The 22875-nt window shown below is 46.9% G+C and overlaps 1 protein-coding gene across 1 annotated transcript in view; it reads left to right on the forward strand.

Annotated features, from left to right (window-relative positions):
* The window catches only part of ZBTB40 (zinc finger and BTB domain containing 40), a 45480-nt gene that overhangs the window by 12220 nt on the left and 10385 nt on the right, over positions 1-22875 (forward strand). The window contains exons 4-16 of the mRNA XM_036745239.1: positions 295-437; positions 4844-5036; positions 6709-6845; positions 9037-9238; positions 9583-9716; positions 10979-11147; positions 11462-11890; positions 13346-13552; positions 14856-15020; positions 18278-18492; positions 19497-19659; positions 19870-19956; positions 20149-20381. Coding sequence (XP_036601134.1) covers positions 295-437; positions 4844-5036; positions 6709-6845; positions 9037-9238; positions 9583-9716; positions 10979-11147; positions 11462-11890; positions 13346-13552; positions 14856-15020; positions 18278-18492; positions 19497-19659; positions 19870-19956; positions 20149-20381 — 2477 coding nt within the window. The remainder of the gene's footprint in view (positions 1-294; positions 438-4843; positions 5037-6708; positions 6846-9036; positions 9239-9582; positions 9717-10978; positions 11148-11461; positions 11891-13345; positions 13553-14855; positions 15021-18277; positions 18493-19496; positions 19660-19869; positions 19957-20148; positions 20382-22875) is intronic.

Here is a 22875-nt window from a genome sequence, read left to right on the forward strand (position 1 = left end):
TTCTTCCTCATTTGGGTTAGACACAAAGCAGTGGCCTTGCCAACTCGAAGTTAACCTCTGGCTGGCTTTGCAGCTTTGTGATCCATCAGAAAAAGGAAACGTTTTCCTTTCATAAAGTTTAAACAGAATAATAAAGTATTTTCCTTTGCTAAAAGAGTATCTGCATTCCGGTGCTCAGAGTAAGCTGTGGATTACTTTACTATTCTGTTAGATCTCACTCGACAAACCAAGCTGTCATTTTTCTTCAAATTGACTGGTCTCTCTTGTGTGTTTCTAACACTTTCTCTCCCCTAGGGAGCACAGAGGAGGGAAAGACCTTGTCCATCCTGTTACTGGAACACAAAGAAGACCTGATAGAGAGCGTAACCCAGCTGAGACCCATTAGGGAGCTCCTAGAGTCAGCCCCGGGAGAACTCCTAACCGGTGTGGAAAAAGAGGCAAGTGGCTGGGGCAGGGCGGGACCACTGGAGAGGACCCCTGCTCTGACTGACTTAACCTGGCACCTCAAGGGGTTTTTCACACTTGCATTTAAAATTAAGATTTTTAGATTGGAATGGCTTTCTTAACAGGAAAGAAGTATTTGGTTCCAAAAAAAGTTTGTGGTTTTTTGTTTTTTGCCAACGGCTCTTTTAAAGACATCTTCGCTGTTAGATGCCCCTCTCAGCACTTTCCTCCTTCCCCTCCTCCTCCTCCCACCAAGAGGAAAAGTAGAATTCTTGCCATGACTTAATAAGCTGATCAAACTTGGAGGAAATTGTTGGTTTCACCTATTTGTACTGGGTAGGGATTTTTATTTCTGAAAGGAAAGAATCACAGTATTGAGGGACTTTTTGAGTGCCAGTCCATCAAATTATAATAAACCTGTTTAATGTGTCTGAGAGAGAGATCTGGGAAACATTTTCCTTAATGCATAATACCCTGGATTGGTAGTAAATGCTAGGCCCTGAATTTGATTTTGGAGTATGCCCTGTGTGTTTGAGGGGCTTTAGAGGAGCTTGGAAGCCAGCAGAGAGCCTAGACAAGTGCACAGGTCCAGCTTAGAAAACATTAATGAAGTACCAAAAGGTCCTAGGGTAAGTTGGTTCTATCCTGGGAACTTTAAGAGTCCAAAGAGAAAGAAGGGTAAAAGGACTACATTTGTGCAGAAAGAAGGAAGAAGGGGAGTGAACCTTCTATTTAGTATAATTGGAAAACGTGAGAAGAGCATATAAACATGGAGGAATGAGTGGAGTGAGTGATGAGCCGCATTCTGATTAGAAAGGGACACACAGAATTGAGTGTAGAATTACATCCACCTCAACAGGGAAGCAGTCAGGGAAGGGCAGCATGTTAAGAGGGAAGATAACACCAGGGAGGGAGCAGCTACAAGCCAAACAGACTTCCTGAGCAGAACCAGGAAAACCACATATGTACAGACCACAACACTGGGAAGAAGAGCATCCCCTGAAGATTCACAAGTTCCGATCAATGGATTGATCAGCTGTGCCTCCAGAGGACCTGGGCTGCAGTGTGTTAGCCCCTCCAGACCCACGGCCATGGCCATCACCTGCATTCCTTTGGCTTGGCAGTGTGTGTTTGTTACAAGATTTGTTGTGTTTTTGTTTGTGTTTTAATTTCTCCAAGTGGAAAAGAAAACAGAAGGAAGCACAGATAAGCAGGACAGTTTTAAAAGTATAACCTATATAATTTCTTATAATATACTTTTATAAGAACAAGCAGCATGAAATGGAGATTCATGGTTTCACATGGAATCCTCATTTTGTGGACCACTGTATGTGTGGAAATGCTGTTTAGTGGGGGAAAGGGCAGGGGGAAGTTAAATTCAGAATTTTAAAAAAAAATGGTGCTAGGAGTACTCACAGTGAGTGAACGCTGGCCAGAAAGGTCAAGGGAGACATAAAGGGCGTTGTTTTTGTGTTGGCTGTTTGTGAAATTTTTTGTTTTCGTGGAAGAGAGTGGAGTGTGACAACAGGCCAGTGAGCTTCACTGTGGTTCCTGTCTAAAGACTGAAAGGTGTTATGAAAGGAGCAATGAGGGCCCATCCAGACAAAGAAGTGTGATCAAAAGCAGCTGACAGGGCTTGATCAAGAAAGAGCCAGGCCTCATAAAAACCCCAACGAAAGGGAAGGCTGCAGTGTGTAACAGCAGTGTTCAACTTTTGTTCTAGAGAGCCAGTGGAGCAGTGTACCTCCCTTCTTTCATTGGAAAGGTGGGGATATCGGGAGGTGGAACATTGTATGCACTGGCAGGTATAGTCTATGTATTGGGTGATTTTGCTTCACTGTTTTCAAATTGAAGAGGGAGAGGGAGATGAGGGACGGATATGCCTGGAAGTGACTGTGATGTAAAAACAAGAGGCCTCAGTAAAACTTTAAAAAACAAAATAAGCAGGGTTAAATTCATTTCCTTTTTCAACAAGGTTATTAGAATGGGGAAGTTAACGTATGTCATAAAGAGCTTTTACCTAGCTTTTAGAAAAGCATTTGATATCATCTATCATGCTTTTCTTGTCAACAAGAAGGAGAAATATGGGGTAGATGTTAGTACAGAGGGATGTAGATTTAGAACTGGATAAGGGACCAGCCCCGGAAGCTATCCTTTGGGGTTTAATTGTGTGCTGGTTAACATTGTTATGAATGACCTGGTTAAAGGCATAGATGACTTGCATATCAAATCTGTGGATGATACAAAGCGAGGAAATTTAAGATAATATATTGAATGGCTAAATCAGGATTGAAAAACATTCCCACAGGCCTAGAACATTGGGCTAAATCTAATAAGATGCTTAATAGTCTAAATATAAAGGCTTATGCTTAGGTTAAAAGAATCAGTTTCACCACGTACAAGATGGAGAGATTTGGCTAGGTCATGGTTTATCTGAGAGACGTCTGTGGATGCTAACCCCAGTGTGAATCAATAGTGTGATTCGACAACCAAGAAAGCTAATATAATTTTAAGATACATTCAGAAGTGCATGGAGTCCAGGATTAAGGGGGTGATCACAATTCTTTAGTGTCTTGTTATCACCCATTGAATAAAAAACCTCCTTAACACTGCCTTGCAACCCTCACCAGTCACTTTCTCTCTGGGCCTCATTTCCTCATCTGGTAAAATGAGGGAAGTAGATTAGATGATCTTTAGCATCTCTTCCAGTTCCGAATCCTATGATCCTGTGACTAAAAAAGCTATTGTGTCTGTCCTTCCAGGGATGAGTCTAGGAGACAAGAAGGAACCTAGAAGAAATAACAGTGCATAGACGAGAAGGTTGCAAATATCAGGCCCATAGATTGGTGCATAAATATCATGGTTGAAGGGAAATGAAAAAGAGGCAAACATATTCTCCCCAAATGCAAGCTAATGGAGAAAAAAGAATCTATATATAATTGCATTCATTATCTAGGATGAAAACAAAAGATTTCATGGTATTAGTTGTTCCAAAATAGTTTATTAAGAACTTTAAACATGAATTTGCTTATATATACATTTAAAACTATGTATAGCTATATACAATATATATTGTCTAAATTTAAAATCTTATACTTAGGTTAAAAAAATCCCTTTCACCAAGCATAAGAGGGAGAGACTTGGCTAGATAATAGTTTATCTGAAAGATGTGTGTGTGTGTGTGTGTGTGTGTGTGTGTGTGTGTGAAACGTGTGTCTACACACACACATAGATGCACATATATATGTTATATATTACTATACATGTACACATACTTTTTTATTACAGAGTAATTTCAACATATAAAATAAGCTGGGCATTGGAACCTCGGATGTATAAAAATGTACTTGCTCTGTGTCCTTCTAATCATTGTCTTTCATCCTTTATATTTTTATAGACTATTTTCCCTTTAGTGCAACTAAAACCAAAGCCATTTGTTTTCCTAGCCTTGCTCTCTTTAATTCTTACTTAAGTTAACTTTTGTATAAGTCTTTCCATATGATAATACTTCAGGGATCTGTTATTTCATTAGCGTAAGAATTTGTTACGTTGTTTTAAAGAGCTGCCCAAGATTCAGAGACATTAAGTGTCCTCCCCATGGTCACAGCTAACATCAGAGGCAAGGTTTAAGCATAGAGCTTCCTGAATTAAGGTTCTGTGCTCTATCCACTCCAATATTGATTCTCCTTTCCATATTTCCTAAATGTGCCTTGTATTCTTAACTACATTAAAACATTGTATTACATCGATAGTTCACAGTTAGTTTTTACAGTATTCTACCAAATTGCTTTCCAAAAACAATTCCACCAGTTTACAGTGCAGTGTATGTGATGAGCAGCCCTGGTTCCCCAAATGTGCACCAGGGTTAAGTTTGGTTGCCAATTCCATGATGTTCTAATTTGTATTTCCTTGATCATTCGGTGTAATTATATGCAGTTTGTGTATCTACTTTTGTAAATGGTCTATTCGCGTCCTTTGACCATTTATCCATCATGGACTGTGATCTTGGTCTATCTTTAGTCTTTTGTCAGCTTTTGATGTTGGGTTTTTAATAGGATAGATTTGCTGCAGATTTTCTTCCCGGTATTTTTTCTTTTTTCTCCCCTCAGTTATTTATGTTTTTGTTGTTTTATAGAATTCCTCTGATTTTTCTGTAATCAGATTCTTCTCTCTCTTTTCCACTGGGAAGAGAAAGTATTTTTGTTTCTCTTCTTCATGAGACAGAATAAGGATTAATGGAAGAGGTGAGGAAGAGAGTGGAGCCCAAGAGGAGCAGAAGAAGATCGGGGCATCTTGGAATGCAGGATTGTAATGCAGCCTTGCTGGGTTTTGCAGTTGTGTGTCAGATAAATTTAGCATTGCCAGTGACTGGTGTCTGCTTGATTGCTCGCCACTGCAGGTGATTTTGAATTGCTGCGAGGGCGGAACACCCAAGGAGACAATAGAAAATTTGTTGCACAGAGTGACTGAAGAGAAAACATTGACTGCTGAGAGTTTGGTTAAACTCCTTCAGGCTGTGAAGATCACATTCCCCAGCTTGGACCTTCTGCTGAAGGATTTACAGAAACAAGCAAGTGTGCTGAACACTACAGGTATCAGTTAATAGTCTAATCTTGGGGCTAGAGCCCCAATAGATAAAAATCTATTCCATGCAGTGTCTTTGGAGAGGGTAGCATATGTGTGGGCTGGGAGGGGCATGAGGGAGAGGGACTGTTGAAAAATGTCCTCGTGAACAGAAGCTAGACAGGGACCCAACTCCAGGAAAGTGGAACTTCCTTCATCTCAGTTCCTCTCCCCCTCCCAAGTTTCCTTATGATCTTCTACCTGCAGAGTTCAGTATGTGTGCATAAATAGAGTGTGTTTTAGGGTGTAGATACCACAGAGATGCCAGCTGTCCCCTCTGCTTAGCCTCTGGAGAATGTTGGTCTATGACTGGCAAAATAAGACCTGATTTTTGGCTAGCCATGGCTGCTGATGAGACAGCACCAGAACCCCAACCCCTTCTCCTCCCTCTGCCCCCTTCACATAAGCACAGGGCAACTCCAGCAATCAATCAGCAGGCATGTATTAAGCACCTACTGTGTGCCAGGCACAGTGCTGAGCACCGGGGTTACCATGACAAGATGGGAACAGTGTCTGCCTTCAGGGAACTTCCCTTATCCTAGGGGATACAATATGTTCACAGATAAGTAAATACAAGAGCTTAATAGATACAGAATAAAAATGCCAGGTGGTTTGGAGGGAGGGCAGTAACAACTAGGAAAGTCAAGAAGGGCCTCTGGGAGGAGGTGGACTTTGAGCTGGGCCTTGGTTGCTTGAAGCCCCCAACCAGTCAGCAGTAGCAGGAGAGGTCAAATCCAAGTGTTGTGACTTGTAGTCCTTGCTCTTTTTATTCTCCCTTAAAGATAACCTTGATACAACAGCATAGCTTCAAAATCTATGTTCCCAGTTTGGCTGCCTTCTTCTCAAGCTCAAGAATTCCACAGGAAAAATAAGCATGCTTTTGAAACAAAACTGATCCTGGTTCTTGACCCAGAACAGTTCAGCCTGTTTTAAACTTTATAACTATTTAGATCTATTAGTGGGCAGTTTTGAAGATATATGAGTTTGAATCTGACATGTTTTTGCTTTCTTTTGATTTTTAAAATTCAAGCCAAACTTAGTACTCTTGAGAGTGAGGGGGTAACAGGATAGTTTAAATTATGAGCATAACAGACTAGCTCTGTGTCAACTTTAAACCTTCCCTCCTCTGAGGTGTGAGTGTCAGGAGCCAGCTTTGAAAGTGTTAGTTTCTCTCCTAGAGGCAGTATGGGATAATGGTAAGAGCTCTGGACTTCCAAGCAAGCAGAGCTAGCTTGGAATCCTGGCTCTAGCCCTAGCTGCATTACCGTGCAGAAGTCCTTTAATCTCTCGCCTTTTGTTCCTCTCTTAAAGGGGGAGGTGGGAGGTGTTCTTCATCCTGGCCCTCCCTACTTCCTGGATTGTTGGGGAAAAAAGCACTTAGCAAACCTTAGAGTGCAGCGTGTGCATGAGCAGTCCTGCAGAAGTTGGATAAATACGGACCAAGGGAGATTTGGCCAAAATCGTTAATACATTTTCACTCTATCCCAAGATGGGAGTTAAATCCGACTCTGAAGATGATGAAGCTTTTGCATTGACTCCCTCCCCCTCTTCTCATTTGTAATCCCCCTCAGTCTCTGCAGGAGAAACCCTTAAGGAGGTCATGTTGCATCAAACATTATTGTTTTGATAATATCCTTACAGTCCAACCAAGCCCTGATGATTTTGGGACTGAGCTCTTGAGACGGTACCATGAAAACCTCTCTGAAATTTTCACTGACAATGAAATGTTACTAAAGGTGATCTCATCTGCAAGCAGTTTATCTTCTGGAGAAAGAGAGGTAAGAGAGGGGGGTGTTCATGAGTATCTCTGTGTTTGAGTTGGTTTTGAGATCATTAGTAAGCATTTGTTAAGGACCCACGATTTGCCAGGCCCAGCACTAATCACTGTGGATGCAAAGAAAGGATAATTCCAGTCCTCACAAAACTCATGTTCCAATGGGGAAGACAACCTGCAGACAACGAGGTACATGCAAGACATACGGTAGAAATGGAAGGCTGTGTGAGAAGGCCCCAGGTGTGGGGAGACCAGGAAAGGCCTCCAGCAGAAGGTGGCATTGGAGCTGATGAGGGTTAGAGACTGAAGAAAAGCTAGGAGGCAGAATACGGAGAGAGCATTCCTTCCAGGCAGGGCGAAGCAGAATGGGGAGTGACAGCACGGGGCTTGGCACATAGTAGACACCTAATAACTATTGCCTCGCCTCAATAATTGGCAGATACAGAAGGAGAGCTATGGAGAAGAAAGAGAAGAGTTCTGAGTCTTCAAACCAGGGACTGGGGGAGGGAAGAGAAAGGAAGGGAAGGGTATAAGCCTTTATGTAGCACCTATGATATGCAAAGCACTTTTTAAAATATCTCATTTCACCTCACAACAACCCTGGGAGGCAGGTGCTGTTATTACCCCAATTTAACAGTTGAAGAAACTGAGACAAAGATGTTAAGTGACTTGCCAAGAGTCACACAGCTAATAAGAGTCTGAATCTAGATTTGAATTCAAGTCTTCCTGACTCCAGGCCCATCCAAGGAGAATGGGATGGTAGAGGTTTTCACAGTGATAATGAAGAGGTGGAAGGCAAAAAGAGGCCTTAGACATCGTTTAGAGTAGGAATTCTTTTTTTTTTTTGGAGGGGGGAAGGCAGGGCAATTGGGGTTAAGTGACTTGCCCAAGGTCACACAGCTAGTGGAGTTCTTAACCTGGGGTTAATAGCACCCCCCCAGGGAGTCCCTGAATTTGGATGGGAAAAAAATTTACATCTTTTTTCACTAACCCTGAACTGAAATTTATCATTTCCTCCAATTTATGAATGTAGGCAACAAAACATTCCACGGGCTTTACCAGAATTGCCAGAGGGGGTCCACGACACAGCAAAAGTTAAAGATTCCTGGTCCCTCCAAGCCTCTAAGAAGAATTTGAGTTCTAGAAAGGTTAACTTGCCTAGGTCCACCTAGGGCCTGATGTTTGAACCCAGGTTGTAGAATCATAGATGCAGCAAAATGCAAATACAGCACTTGTTAGTACGTGCCTACCGTGTACAGAACACTGTCTGACTCTAAGGGAAATCCAAAAGGGAGGCCATAAAAGTCTCTGTCTCCATGGAGAGCAGAGGAATGGGGTGTCTGAGCACCACCTTCCTTGGTGCCTCAGGTGTGCATTTAATTGAGTGTTGGGGGTGGTGAGGGCTCTTTGGTGCTGTGTGGAGTGTCACAAGGTCAGAGGATCTCGCGCTGGATCACCTGGTCCAGGGGACTGTGAAGAACTTATTCCTTAAATTATTTTGTTAACTATATTCCAATATAATTGGTTTCCCTTGTAATCCTGTGGATTATATTTTATGCATTGAGACCTGATTCTGAGGAGGAGTCCATAAGCTAAACCAGACTGATTCCCAAAAGGAGGGTCCATGATGCAAAGCAAGGCTAAGCACCCCGACTTTTATCCTAGCCCAAGAAACTGAGGCTCAGAGAAAGGGCTTGCTGTGTGTTGTCGCGCACGTGCCCCAGCAGCAGTCAGGGAAAGGGAAGAAGGTCTGAGAAGGACCGGGCGCCCCTGGGGCACAGCCTCCTTTTGCCTTTGCATCACTCTACTGAGAAATTGCCCTGCTGGGGGCCTAGAAGGACGAAGGAGACCTGGGACGCCTGCCCCCTTCACTCCTGCCCTCAGCCTCCCAGGCTTCCTACCGTATTCTGCTCGGACCCTCTTCTCCTTGGGATTTGTCCTGGTACCTCCAGTCATCAATGCCCTCTCCTCTGTTCAGAGTGGCTTGTGTGTCTGCTTCTGTGGTGTGTCTCCCCAGGAGCTCCTAGGAGAAAAGGGCCCTGGTGGTAGTGGTGCCCTCATGTCCTACACTTAGCACAGTGCCTTGGAAATAGTCAGCACTTCGTAAATGCTTGTTGAATTCACTGGATTTAAATGTATTGCTGGGCATAAGGCATGACCCCTGATCTATGCATGCTTGGTGCCTATTTTTGAAGGCCATGGAACAGCTTGTGAAAGGTGACGGTAAGTGCGGTGGCTTTGGCGCCCTGATCTCTGCAGTGCTGGAAGGACAGCCGCTGTTGGGGAGGGCCATTTGGAAGGTGCTGCTAGGGGCCCAGACAGCCGAGCCGAGCCCACTGAACCTGCTCATGGAGGAGATGCACAAGGAGCCCGGTGCCGACTATTTCTTCCAAGCAGGTAAGTGCCCTGAGCTCTGCTGCCCTGCTGCCCCGTGCTGGAGAATCCTGCCCAATGGGACTGGGAACGGGAACGACCCCCTTTGGGTTAAAGGAGTCTGGTTCAAGGGCACAGTGATTTGCTAAAGTGTTACTGCCCAGTTGGGGGCAGGGTTTTCCCCATAAACTTGAGTTCTCTGTTATTCCCTTGATTAGTGCAATTTGTCACGTTTCAAGTTTCCAGTTCGAGGCGGGAGACAGAGGCTTGTTCTCAGTGCGAAGAGTAGATTTTTAGAAAAGGTGAAGGGTAAATACGGTGTTCATAGTTGTGCTATTGATTTTCTTAATCCCCTTTACTTTCTTTAGTGGCCACCCCAGAAAGTGCTACTATAGAAATCATCTTGAGACATGGCAAGCTAATCACCGAAGCCATTGAGCCGAGAGCTGAGCTAAAGTGCCTCACTCCAGGAGAGGAGAAACTGGCGGAGGCTGTGAAGGAGGTAACAAAGGGAGCCCAAACCAGCCTTGCTGCTGAGTCCTGGGGAGGGAAAGGCTGCCTAGTGGCTGGGCCCTGGCATGCTCCACGCAGCCGGCTCCTTTCAGCAGAAGGAGGATCAAACTCTACAGAGTATCTTGGGCAAATGACATGCTCTATTCTGGCTTCTAGCAAGAGCTAGGTTAGCTGTAGAATGAACAGATGTTGGATGCCCATATGGGATGGCTTGCAGTGCCAGCCACAACATGGCCAGCCTCCCAGAAAAACCAGGTGGCAAAGGGGCAGCTTCATGGGGGTCCAGCCCAGGACCACGTATGTCCTGAATGGAAGGCCTATGCAGAGACACAGAATTGGAAAGCAGACTCCCCCGTAGTTCATTTTTATTTGAGAGGCTATGGGGAAGACTGGTTTTTAACACCCTCTGATTTTGGTCTTTGCCCTCCTCACGCTGACCACATTTGCCTCACAGACTTCTGTTGAGCTCCCAGAGAAGGAAACTCCACCGACTTCAGACATATACAACTGTCTGCAAGTGGTCTGTTTTCTCTTCACTCACTGGTCTCATGCCCGCCTCCGGGGACATCAGGTTTATTTAGACAGACTTGAGAAGAGGAGAAATAAAATATATCCAAAATGAGAATTCCATTCGGCCACCTGGGAGTGCTTTACTCTGCTTTTCTGAGCACACTAGCTCTTTCTACTCCGAGTTCTAATGTCTGAAACAGGGAGGCTTTGCAAGAATATTCTGGGCCCCAATTTAAACCTTCTTAAATATTCGGGGTTTCTCCTAATAATGTTTAAACCAGTGCATTTTTCTTCATAAAGTGGCTAAAAATGTAAAACTGCCCCTGATTATATAGAAGCACAACCTAATACCATTGGGACAACTGCCCTGTGAGAAGTGACTTGATCTTCTGGACAGGAGCTGCCTTTCACAGAGCCTGTGCCTTGAGCCCCCTTTCCAAGACTTTGGAACAGAGATCTAAGGGGGTCTCTTCGGGCTCCCTGTCCATGGAAAGAGTTCCTCGTGTTTGCTTGCTCGCTTCCAAGCACCAGGAGAGCTTTCCTACCCTTCTCTGTCCTCGGCTTCCTTTTCTCTTAACCCTTCTGAAAGACATAAAGAAGTCTACTGTGCTAATCACATGGAGCTTAGCCTCCCTCAAGATAAGTCCTGCCTCCCTAAGAGACAATAAAAACCAAACTGAAAACAGAGGACAGAACCCATAGGTGTTCACCAACGTCTTCTGTCCCTTGGTGCTCATTTAGATTCTGAGTGTTTCCTGTGAGCCAGCCAGCCCCGAAGCCTCCCTGAAAGCAGCTCTCAGCAGAGCCCAGGAAAAGTCGCTCCCCACCATGGAAATCTGCCGCCTCCTCTGCAGTGTGCATGAAGTCTTTCCAGGCCTGCAAGCAGTCCTGCAGGAGCTGGGGAGCCTGGGTAAGAGGCAGTGTGCCAGGGCTGTCCTGAGGTGAGACAGGGCACCCACCCCCATCCCCAGCCTATGTACTCATTAGTGATGGGAGCCAGCATCCCAGAGATGGGCCCACTACTTCCTGAAGTTGTTTACTTGTTTTATATGCGTGCGATACCCTGAGGGAGGCTTGGGGCATGGATATAAAAAGATACAATTCATGTTTGTTAGCAAATAAAACTAATGATGACATTGTAATAGAATTTCATTAGAAACTAAGTGGTCTCCACTCCCCACTAAGAAGTCAGCGCATGGGCAATGGCCATTTTCTCCCATGCAGGTCTCCTTACAAAGGACAAGGAGCAGGGTGCTCCCGATCGGTGGAAGGTGCCGGAGGGGCAGAGGGAAGTGTCTGCCGGAAGTCCTGCTGAATCTGGGGAAGGGAGCGCTAAGGAGAAGGGCACGGTGGCGGAGGACCTGGAGAGCAGTACCGTCCCCTCCCCCAAGAAGAGCTTTGTCTGCACGGCCTGTGACAAGAGCTTCCATTTCTACTGCCGCCTCAAGGTACACGTGAAGCGCTGTCGCGCAGCCCAGGGGAAGCAGGTGCCATGCAGAGAATGTGGCGAAATGAAGGCCTCCAAGAAAGAGCTGGAGAAACACTTGCAGGAAGCCCACGGTGGGGCTGGGGCACCAGGCACCCCGAAGAAGAAGAAGAGGAGGCTCCCTGTGACCTGTGACATCTGCGGGAGAGAGTTTGCTCACGCCTCTGGTAGAGTCGGCCAATGAGATAGGGGAGGAGAAATGAGTCTGCCCTGCCCACCATGAGATGGGGTCTTGTCTTGGGTGCAGGACATTGCACACTTTCAGGGAGGGGCCAGGCCATGCACAAGTTAGCCTTGACCTGCTAGTTGCCACTTGCCCCATGTCCTTCTTGTTGGTTATAGCTTTAGAGGAAGTGTGGGGTCAGGGATAAAGTGACGGACTTGCAGAAGGAAGACCCAGGGTCCAGCCTTCTGTTAACATATTTACTATTGCAGTGGGCCTGGGCAAGTCACTTCCCCTCTGTGGGACAAGTAGGGGTCCCTAGGACCCCTCACCCCTATATTTGTACAAGGAGTTCCCACCCTGAGAGTTCTGTCTAGGGATGAGAACAAACGCTTGGACTGTGAAGCAGCTGCCATGTGCTATTCCAGGTGGTGGGAGCTGGCATTAGAGAGCAGAAGCTTGCCCAGTGCTTTCAGGTGTGCAGAGAGCTTGACCCTCACAACAAGCCTGAGAGGGAGGCACTGTGGGTATTCTTGTTTGATACTTTGGGCTTGATTTGAACTTGGGTCTCCCTAGCCACAGTGGCAGCCAGCTTCCATGAATCAAAGAGAAACCTATAAAATACAAAAATAAAAGCCAGGCCTGAATTCTGGGAGCTGGGGTGGGAGGCAAGGGGGAGACACCAAAAAGTAGGATAGGAAAGGGGGATGGGCCTGGGTTCTCCACCTGACAGCATTCCCTAAAGCAGCCAACACCAGGTGTTCTTTCAAATTCTGAGGGTCTGAGTTAAGGGGTTTACCCAAGGTCACATGACCAGTTTGTGTTGGGGGTGAGACTTGAACCCACATCCTCCTGATTCTGAGGTGCTCTCTCTCTATACCATGCTGCCTCTGACAGAGAAATAAGTACAAAAAACATAAAAAGCAAGTATAAGTAATATTTGAAGGGGGTGACTTACAGTGGGGAGGGGGGCATCAGGAAAGGCCTGGCGGCTAGGGCAGGAAGAGCAAATGAACCCATTTGGCCAGATGGCACCACGAATGGGGGTCACATGCTGGAAGTTGGGAAAGGGAGGCTAAGGACTTTAGGTGTTTGGGTTTGATCCTGGAGATGGTTGGGAGCCCTGGACCTTAGAGCAGGACCTGACATGGGCTGTCCTGGGCTCTGTAACTGTCACTTTGGAGGCAGCAGCCATAGGCATTCCAATCAACAGGATGTGAGAGAAGTATTGAGAGGGGCGGCCATAGACCCTGGGGTGGTGGGTTTCCAGTGAGCGGGCACAGGCTGGGGCGGGCTCAGGGAGATAACTTTAGGAATGTCAGTTGAGTAGCTAGCAGTAGCCTGGAGCCATTATCCAAGGCTGCCCTGCTAGGCTGACTTTGCTTTGGCCAGGGACAACCACTTACAGGAACCTTTTGCTGGTAACTAAATACCTTGGTCTCTCACGTTGCTTTTCCAGGAATGCAGTACCACAAGCTTACAGAACATTTTGATGAGAAGCCTTTCTCATGTGAAGAATGTGGGGCCAAGTTTGCAGCCAATTCAACTCTGAAGAACCATCTCCGCCTTCACACTGGGGATCGCCCTTTCATGTGCAGGCACTGCCTCATGACATTCACACAGGCATCGGCCCTGGCTTATCACACCAAGAAGAAGCATGCCGAAGGTAAAGCCTCCTCCTGTAGAAAGAGCTGGAGCCTAGGGCCGAGTCCCAGCTCAGCTTCTGCAGAGCCAGGGCTGCCCGTCATGTTCCTCCTTGGCACCTTCATTTCATTGTCTGCAAAAAAAAAAGCCATCCATGTGATCACATAGCCCAACCCACTCATTTTGTAGATGAGACAACTGAGTCCTGCAGTGACCTGCCCAAGATTACCTAGCTAGGCAACAAGTAGCAGGTTGTGATTGAATACAAATGGCCTCTAAGGACCTCTGCCATTCTTTTGTCTTCATAATGATGATGGCTCCTTGGCACATGTATGGAGGAGTGAGAATATGTACGTGCATGTGTGGGTGAAAGGGAGGGCCAAGGAGGCTAGTTATGAAGTATTTGTAGATTAAATAATATCCTGATTCTTGCAGTATTTTATTTTATACTGTATTTCAGCATTGCCATGGATTATTGTGATTTACTGCCACAATTTGCAGTAATCTTTGCAGTGTTACTCTATGTAATGATACCCTTTCCATCTTTACTCCTCCATAATCTAGCATTTCAATAATATGCTATTTTCTCCAAGAACTTTTAGATACAGTTTCTTTTTCTTAACAATCATTTGCTTTTTAATGCTATTTTAAAGCCAGCTTGCCTAAATTGTGTCATGAATTTCCAAAAGACCCAAAAGGTATTACTTGCTCCTGCCAAGATTCCAGTTTGGTGCTTCTCACCCTTGAACAAGATTATCCCTAAATGCAGCATCCATTTTGTGCTAGTCCTTCCTGGCCACAGCCAAACAGCTGTGTGCTCTTGGTCCAGTCACAGTCTCTGTCTGGGGAGGAAGTGGTCTCGGATGGTCCCTGAGGATCCTGCTGCCTCTGTTAGTCTGTGCTCTAAGATCCCTTCCAGCACTGACATACTTAGGTTGTAGTGCAGTCTGACTTTGTTTCAGGGTTGTAGTGCATGATGGGTTCCTCAAAAGTTGTCGGTTGTGATAGGATAAAGAAGTGAGATTCCACCTCACCTGCAATTGTGCTTATTAGTGGTTAACTCCCCTGTAGGTTATGTCATGGAATCGATGTCTTAGCTTGTATTGGCCATGGCAGAACAGAGTAGGGAGTTTCTATAACTTGCCAGTGGCCATCTCATAGGATCTTTTAGATGTGTAAGCGTGCTTGCCTGTGACCATTGCTGGAGGATCTGAAGTTAACCTTCAGTGTACATTTCTGTGTTCCTTTTACCCAGTAACGTGATTCTAGATGCCATGTGCCACCTCTACAATGTTTAGTTTGTAACATCTACCTGTTGTTTTCAGGGAAGATGTATGCTTGCCAGTACTGTGATGCTGTGTTTGCCCAGTCGATCGAGCTGTCTCGGCACGTGCGGACTCACACCGGAGATAAGCCATACGTTTGCCGCGAGTGTGGCAAAGGCTTCCGACAGGCCAACGGCCTCTCCATCCACCTTCGAACATTTCACAGTATGTATATTAATGGCCCTCCAGCCTGGGGGGGTCTGGGGGAAGCAGGCCACATCGCCAGTCTGTCATCCTGTTCTCCTAAGAAATGCTCATGGTTCATCTTCACGTTACAGATAAAAACAAATGTCTTGTGATGCTTGTTTCTAGAGACTGAGGTTAATTCATCTCAAGCTGGCAGCTCAAGCACGGGATGAGAAAAAGGTCTGGACTCAGAGCCAGGAAAACCCAAGTTTAAATTCCCTTTTGACAATTCGTAGCCATGTGCCCCTGGACAGAACACCTCTCTCAGCTTCAGCCTCCTCATCATTAAAGAATCATCGTCCTCATCTCTGCAGTGTTTCCTTCCCATGGGCGGGGCGTTATGTAAATGACAACTGCTGTTGTTGGTTGCCCTAGATACCAGTTTTGTTTGAAGGAAGAACCCTCTGTCTTCTCACAGGTCCCTGCTCACCTAGTGATCAGTGCACCGGCCAAGGGGGGGGTCCTTTTGGTGCGATAATAACTGTTCTTGGATAACTCTGCCATGTGGTTGTTCTGGGCACAGAGTTAGTGTGTGTCCTCCGCAGCATATTACTAATGATGACTTAAGCTAAAGAAACCACAGCAGGAGCATTAGCCAGAAAAGGAGGTGGATAAGCAAGAGTTCAGCCAATCTCATCTGCTGGCCTGGTAAAGAGCCTGAGATGGCTCTCAGGACCACAGAGCAGGAAAAGAACCAGCGCAGATCCTTCAGAGAAGTGGGTAAATTGAAACACATGGACCGGGATCACAGGATGAGAGGGTATGGATGGGATGTGATCTCCCCTGGTACATGGAGTGCTAACCCTGGTGAGAGATTGCCTAAAGTCTGAGGTCTTCTTAACCCCCACACTGTATGGGAAGAGATTGCTTTATCCCAAGGGAAGCTTCCACATGGGCCTTCACCCCTGCTGGAGAAAGCCAGAGACAGATCTGTAGCCTACACACATCTAGATGAAAGAAGAGGTTTTCATTGTGAGTCACACAGCCCTTTGGTCGTTTCGTGTGTGGTTACAGCCAAAGGGGACTGAGTATTTACTCTCCCCACTGCTGTTCCTTTGCAGTCACAAGCCTCCATCTGCTTTTCACAGCTGCCTTGCTTGACCTTCTTGTCTTTCACTGAAGGTCAGAGGTCAGCATCTAGTCCCACTGATGCCTGAATTTTAGAAGCCCTTGTATAGTATAACCTGACAAGTGACCCACCAGCCTTTACTTGAGGCCTGCATTGAGGAGGACCCAAACTCCTGGCCTGCTCATACAACCCATTCCCTTGGAGAAGAGCTTGAACAGTTACTGAGGTTTGCCAAGCCTAAATTTGCCTCTTTAAAACTTGGATTCAATGCTTTCAGTCCTGTTTTCTGGGGCCAAACGGAATGAAGCTACTCCTTCTTCCCCACCTGCAACTTGCCCCCAAATTTGTTATTATAACAGGAAGCTTCGAACATTTTATTTCAATCTATTCACAGATACTTATGCATTAAGGGTTCTGCAAGACTCCGTGAGAAATATAATCTTAAGGAGCTTATTATCTCATTGCAATAAAAGCAGTGAATTTTCAGTGCATGGGAATAGCCTGTTGTTAGATAGTTTGATGTCCCATCTTTGCACTTAAACAGATGTGTGTTTTCATTGATGTGGGCATTCCTTCCACCTGCCTAGACCATTGTCCCTCTATGTCATTTGGAGTTGCTGTGGCCAAAAATCTTTATTCTCTAAGGGCCATCCTTCTGGTAATTGTGGTCCTCACAGTGTTCCAGGCCTGTCCTTATGCTTTGCCAGCGTGGTGAGCCTTGTAGTCACCATGCCAGAAGGAAGGATGAGAGGAGGTCCGTGCTGGTGGCATGGGCCACCATACTCTTCAAATGAGATTCTGCCTGTATTTTATTCATTGTAGAAGAAAAAAGAAGAATTACTGTTGGCTTGCTTTTGCCCATGTTTCCCCAAACCTACCTCAGTCATTTGAATTCAGCAAGTGCTTATCAAAGGCCTACTAGGTGCAAGGCTTTGCTGTAAGCAGTGGAGATGAACAGTAGGTGCAACGAGGCCCCCTCTCAAGGTGCTGGGAGTCTAGTGGGAGGCAGAACCAAGAGAAAAATGACTCTGGGACAGGGAAGAGTGGGCCAGTGCAAAGGAGGGTTCCAGGCAAGATGCTGTGAGCAGTGGAAGGATAAAAGAGAGAAGCGAAGGTGATTTATAATCATCCCCAAGGCTGGTGTGTGCTGAATATTCTAAAGGCTTTTCACAGCTACCCTGGGGGGACTCGTATCCCCTTTACAAGTGAAGAAACCTAGATTGTGAGAAGGTATGAGTCTGACCCAGGGCCATGCAGCTCCGAAACGTCAGAGCTGGGGCTCAAACTCCCACTTCTGACCGCAAGATTAGCTGCACTCTACCCACACAGCACCAGGCATGTTTTCAAGTAGGATTTTTAAAATGCCTCTTGAATGCTTAATTGAGACTCTAGAATGAATTTCTTTATCTTCAGTAATCAGGCACAGTGCCTGGCACATCGTAAGCATTTGGTAAATACTTATTGATTGATTGATTTGAATATTGATCCCTACATAAGTAGGGGGAAAGGCACCTTTGTCAAGTTAGCTGTGGCTGTAAGTTCTGTACATTTCCTTCTCCTAGTCAGGGAGGCTTCCTCAAGGGCATGGGCCTGGAAGAACAGAAAGGAATGTAGATACATGGATGATGAGAGCGTGAGCCTGATTGGAAGACAGTTTTGGTAGCCTAGAGTGGAGTTTCAGCTCTATAGCATGTATTGCAAAGGAAGATTGTGGACTTGGAGGCCCACAGAGGGTGAGGAGGAGCTGGCTGGGCTCGAAACAGCTTGGGAAGCAGGGGTCACACTGAATAAGAGGACCAGGATCATTAATCTGCAGCCTGAGGAATTGAGGTCAGCTGCTTCATGCCAGCAGAGTTGTTGGGCAGTAGACGAGGCCATCCTGGGAGGCTGTGGAAACACCTTTGGGAGTTATGCTTGAAAGTGTGGGGTCATCTCTGTGGGAAGACCTGCTATTATCCTGCCTGGAGGCAGGAGAATCAATGTGGCGATCTCTGGGGTTATGCCATAGTCCTTGGATTTTGGTTTATATGGTATTTTTCAGTCCAACAGTGACATGGACTGCTGTGAGTTCGGTTTCTTTGTTTTCTTACTGTTCAATATTAGTGGCTTTTCCTCTTTAAACTTACTTTCTGCCTTCCTTTTCTCCTACCTTGTTCTGTGGTATCAGATATAGATGATCCCTATGACTGCAAGAAGTGTCGGATGAGTTTTCCCACCCTGCAAGATCATCGAAATCACATTCACGAGTTCCATTCCAAGGAATACCATCCCTGCCCGACGTGTGGGAAGATCTTCAGTGCCCCATCCCTGCTGGAGCGACACACAGTGACCCACGTCAGAGGGAAGCCCTTCAGCTGCGGCATCTGTGACAAGGCCTATCAGGTGAGGGCACCTCCTCCTGGTGGCTGCTCTTTGGCCTGCTGGGCATCGGCTCCACATCCATCCTCCCGGGGGCTGATGTCCCTGTTGTCCTGCTCAGCTACAGGCGAGCGCCAGCTCATGCAGAGGTAACCAGATACCCTGAGGAGAGTGGGCCCGGGACAGGGGAATGGAGAATAATGGCTAGACTGGGCAGGGCAGAAAATGAGTCACTTCTGCCTCTGAGAAGTCAGCCAGGCTCCCTGTGAGGAAACACCAATGACAAAACCTGCCTTCTCCCGGGAGGGTCTGTGCTTTGTAGAGTGTGATGGCCGTGTGTAGAGTTTAGAGATTAGGGGAGGAAAGGAGTCTTGACGCCTTTGGACTAAGGCCAAGATCAATGTCAGAACATGGGGAAGGAAGGGAACAAGCATTTATGTAGTGCCTACTGTATACCAGGTGGTGCACCAAGCCCTTTTGCACCTATTAGCTCATTTGATCCTCACAACAACCCTTCCAGGTGGGTGCTGTTATTATCCCCATTTTACAGAGGAGGAAGTGACTTGTCCAGGGTCACACTGCACATAAGCACCTGAAGCCACATTTGATTATGGGGAATTTCAAGTGATCTAGAGCTAATATGAGTGAGAAAAATAACTCCTGGGGTGTTAATTCAGTTATTAGTCTGGCTTTTCGATAGGACTGACTATTGACCAAGTAAGATAGCACATTAATCTGAATTAAGATGCCCTTTAAACACTCAACCTAGAAAAAGAAAAGTCTAGACCTTGTTAAGACTTGGAGAAGAGGCTACTCGGGAGGCTAGGATGGGAGCTAGGCAGGTGAGTGCCCTGCCCCGCAGGGACCCCTTGGCTGTCCCCCACCACCTAGGGATTAGACTTAAGAGTCTACCTCTAGCTCCCCTCTCTGACCCACTGCTGGGAAGTCTGGCTCTCGGGCACAGTGAGCATGTTTCTGCCTGCGTCCTAACACGTTCTGAGGCTGAACCTTCCCTCACTTCTGCACAGCAATTGTCTGGTTTGTGGTATCACAACCGGACCCACCACCCAGACGTGTTTGCTGCCCAGAACCACCGGTCCTCCAAGTTCTCTGCGCTGCAGTGCAGTTCCTGCGACAAAACCTTCGCCAGCACGGCTGCTCACAAGAAGCACATGAATGCAGAGCACGCAGGTAAGGCTGGGGCTGGGCTGGGGCCGGGCTGGGGCTGGGCTGGGGCTGGGGAGCCAGCCTGTTGTGATCAGTCCTCTACTCTCACCCATGCAGAGGTCATGGGGAGTCTCAGGGCAGGCTTCAGGTGTCCTGCCCTGGGCTGCCAGGGGCCCTCGGGGCTGTGGCTGTCCCTCTGCATTCTTCTTCCTCGTTCTCTCATCTCCTCCCCAGACGTGAAGTTCCACGAGTGTGAGACCTGTCAGGAGCTCTTTCCTACCCTGGCTTTGCTTCAAGTTCATGCCAAGTGCCGGCATTCAGGTCAGTTTTGCTCTTTCCTAGGGAACTTGTCTATCCATTCCTCTTCTCTTCCTCCCCATTTTGGACTTTTCTTTTTCCTTCTCTTCCTTTATCTCCTGTGTGAAATGATGCCTCTTTAGTAGAACTTGCTCTGTGGCCACCGTTGCTTCTCACCTTTCTGCTCTCAGCCTCTTGTCCCTCTTCATCCCCCAGGTTCCCAGCCCTTCAGGTGCCTATACTGTGCAGCCTCTTTCCGCTTCCCTGGAGCCCTGCAGCACCATGTGGCCACTGAGCACTTCCGGCAGACAGAGAACACGTTTCCCTGCGAGGTGTGTGGAGAGCTCTTCACCTCCCAGGCCCAGCTAGAGGCACATTTTGAGTCTGAACATAGCAAGGTGGTGGTCACGGAAGCCCAGGTTGCAGCAGCCACCACCCAGATGGTGCAGGTAATTCTCATAGCCCCTTCAAACCGTGTGGGTCCATGGAGGACGGTAAATGAAAGAACATAAGGAAAATACAGGCAACAAGTATTTATTAAGCACCTGTTATGTGCTAAGGATGGGGACACAAAGGCAAACATAAAACAGGCCCTGATCTTCAGTAGCTTATAGCCCATTGGGGGAGGTTGTATGTACATCTGTGAGCACATACAGAAGAAATTCAGAATGGTTGGTTGGTTGGTTGTTGTCCATCCTCGAAGAGGACCAAAATGACATCGCTATGCTAGAGTCAAGTTTCAATGTGTCCAACTGTGGCTGATCAGGCCAATATGAGCTTGGAATGCTCTACCACAGGTCGGGCACAAATAGGCCATGTGAACATTTGGGGTGGGTATTCTAAATTTGTGCATCCTGCGTTTCCTTTGAGCTGTTTCAGTTCTGCTTTGCTCATAGAGCACAGCACCTTCTCTCTTGTGGGCACATCACGCTGAGTGGTCCTGTGCCAGTGTCTCCCATGTCACACAATCAGTTCCAAAGTTCTCGAGAGTGTCCTTGTATCGCTTCTTCTGCCCATCATGTGAAAGCTTGCCCTGTGTGAATTCTTCATAAAATAGTCTTTTTGGCCAGCATACGTTTTGTATTCGAACAACGTGGCCAGCCCATCGAGCTGTGCTCTCTGAAGCAGAGGCTGAATGCTTGGCATTTTAGTTCGAGAAAGGCCCTCGGTGTCTGGTACCTCATCCTGCCAGGTGATCTTCAGAATCTTCCTAAGACAATTCAGATGGAAGTGATTCAGTTTCCTGGCATGGCGCTAATGTATGGAGGGGAAAGGCACTAGCCAGGAAGCTGCAAAGGCTCTGTGTAAGGGGTGGTGTTTTGAACTCAGCCTGGAAGGAAGAGGCAAGTAGGGAGCACATTCTAGACCCAGGGCAGCCTGAACAAGGGCGTAGAGACAGAGGATGAGGCTCATGTTGTCTAGAGTGTTAAGTGTGAGAAGGTGATTAATGTAGAATGGGGCTGTGAAGGTGAGGAACAAGTTTGAAGGTATTAAAAACCAGAGAGCAGTTTATATTTGTCCAAGAGGGAATAGGGAGTCCCTGGGGAGCTGAGCTTTAGCCAAGTCCCTTTGCCAGCTGTGTGGAGGCAGGGAGGCCAGTGAGGAGGCCAGAGCTAGGGCAGCAGTCATAGGAGCAGAGAAAGAGGGTGTGCTGGGGATGATGCACAAGTGTGAAACGACGGGATTAACAGGATTTGGTGATGGATTAGATGTGTGGGGTGAGGGAGAGTAAGAGGTCAAGGATAACCCCAAGGTTGCTGACCCAGGAGACTCAAAGGATAAGTTCCTATGATGAAAATAGGCAAATTTGGAAGAGGCAGCTATTTGGAGGGGAAAGAACATGATTTCTGTTCTGAGCATGGTGGGTTTGAGATCTGTGAGATAGCCAGTCTGAAGTGTCCAGTTGGTTTTGGAGGCCTGAGACTCAGCAGAGACACAGGGGCTAAACAGAGGCTTCTGAGGTGAGCATCTCTGTGGGCTGGTGGGGGAGGGTAGAATTAAGTCATGGGTGTTGAGTAGATTGAGGAACTGCAAAGTTGAGGTATTTGAGGGATCATGAATATATATGTTGAAGTCTTCTAGAATGAGGGCAAGAATTGAGGAGAGAGGCACTGAACTCATCCAGGAAGGAGAATATCTGAGAGGCCAGTAGACAACAAACGCCAGGGTCTTGATTGGGTGATAAATATGGATTGAATGAACCTCGGAGGAGGAGAGCTTATTGTGTGATGGTAGGAAAGAGAGAGACAGAGAGAGAGAGATTGGAAGTGGTACTGGGGAGCAAGGATTATTCCAGCTCTCCCACAATAACCAGGCCCTCAGGGAGTGGGGGTAGCTGGCACTAGGAAGGGGAGCCAGGGAAGTTGTGTCATCAGAACAGGGTCTGATATTGCAGAGAGGTCAAGAGGACAAAGACTGGGAAAACACCATCAGATCTGGCAGCTTTGCAAAGAGCAGAATCAGACGCACGCTGATTTCAGGAGCCAGAGTGCCGAGGGGCAGCCAGGTGAGTGAGAGCACCATTCCAGACCTTCCAAGGGCTCTTGGACAGATTCCCCATGTTTCCTCATGTGCTTGATGTCCTCTTCTTCCAGGCTAGGTGAGGGCTTGGTGCCCACCAGACACTGCTGGGTGTCTGGCACATAAAGACGAATAGCAGCACATTCTCCACCCTTACGGGTGTCTGTCTCACAGCAGTCTAGTGGGGCGTGACATGGTCAGAAATTAGTATTTGATGTTCTGTGTGATTGAGGAGGCAAAGGAAGGTCTGGGAAAAGTGAAAAACTGTCTTATCTGAGAAGGCCGGGGAACATGAAGAAAGACTTTTAAAGGGCGGAGAGGAGGGGAAAGCAGGTTGGAATGATAATAGTGAACATTTCTGGAGCACTCGCAAAACTCGTTCTGTACGTGATCTCCTCCGGGCCTCACAGCAGCTCTGTTCAT

The sequence above is a fragment of the Trichosurus vulpecula genome, chromosome 2, assembly GCF_011100635.1.
Source record: "Trichosurus vulpecula isolate mTriVul1 chromosome 2, mTriVul1.pri, whole genome shotgun sequence".
Lineage (NCBI taxonomy): Eukaryota > Metazoa > Chordata > Mammalia > Diprotodontia > Phalangeridae > Trichosurus > Trichosurus vulpecula.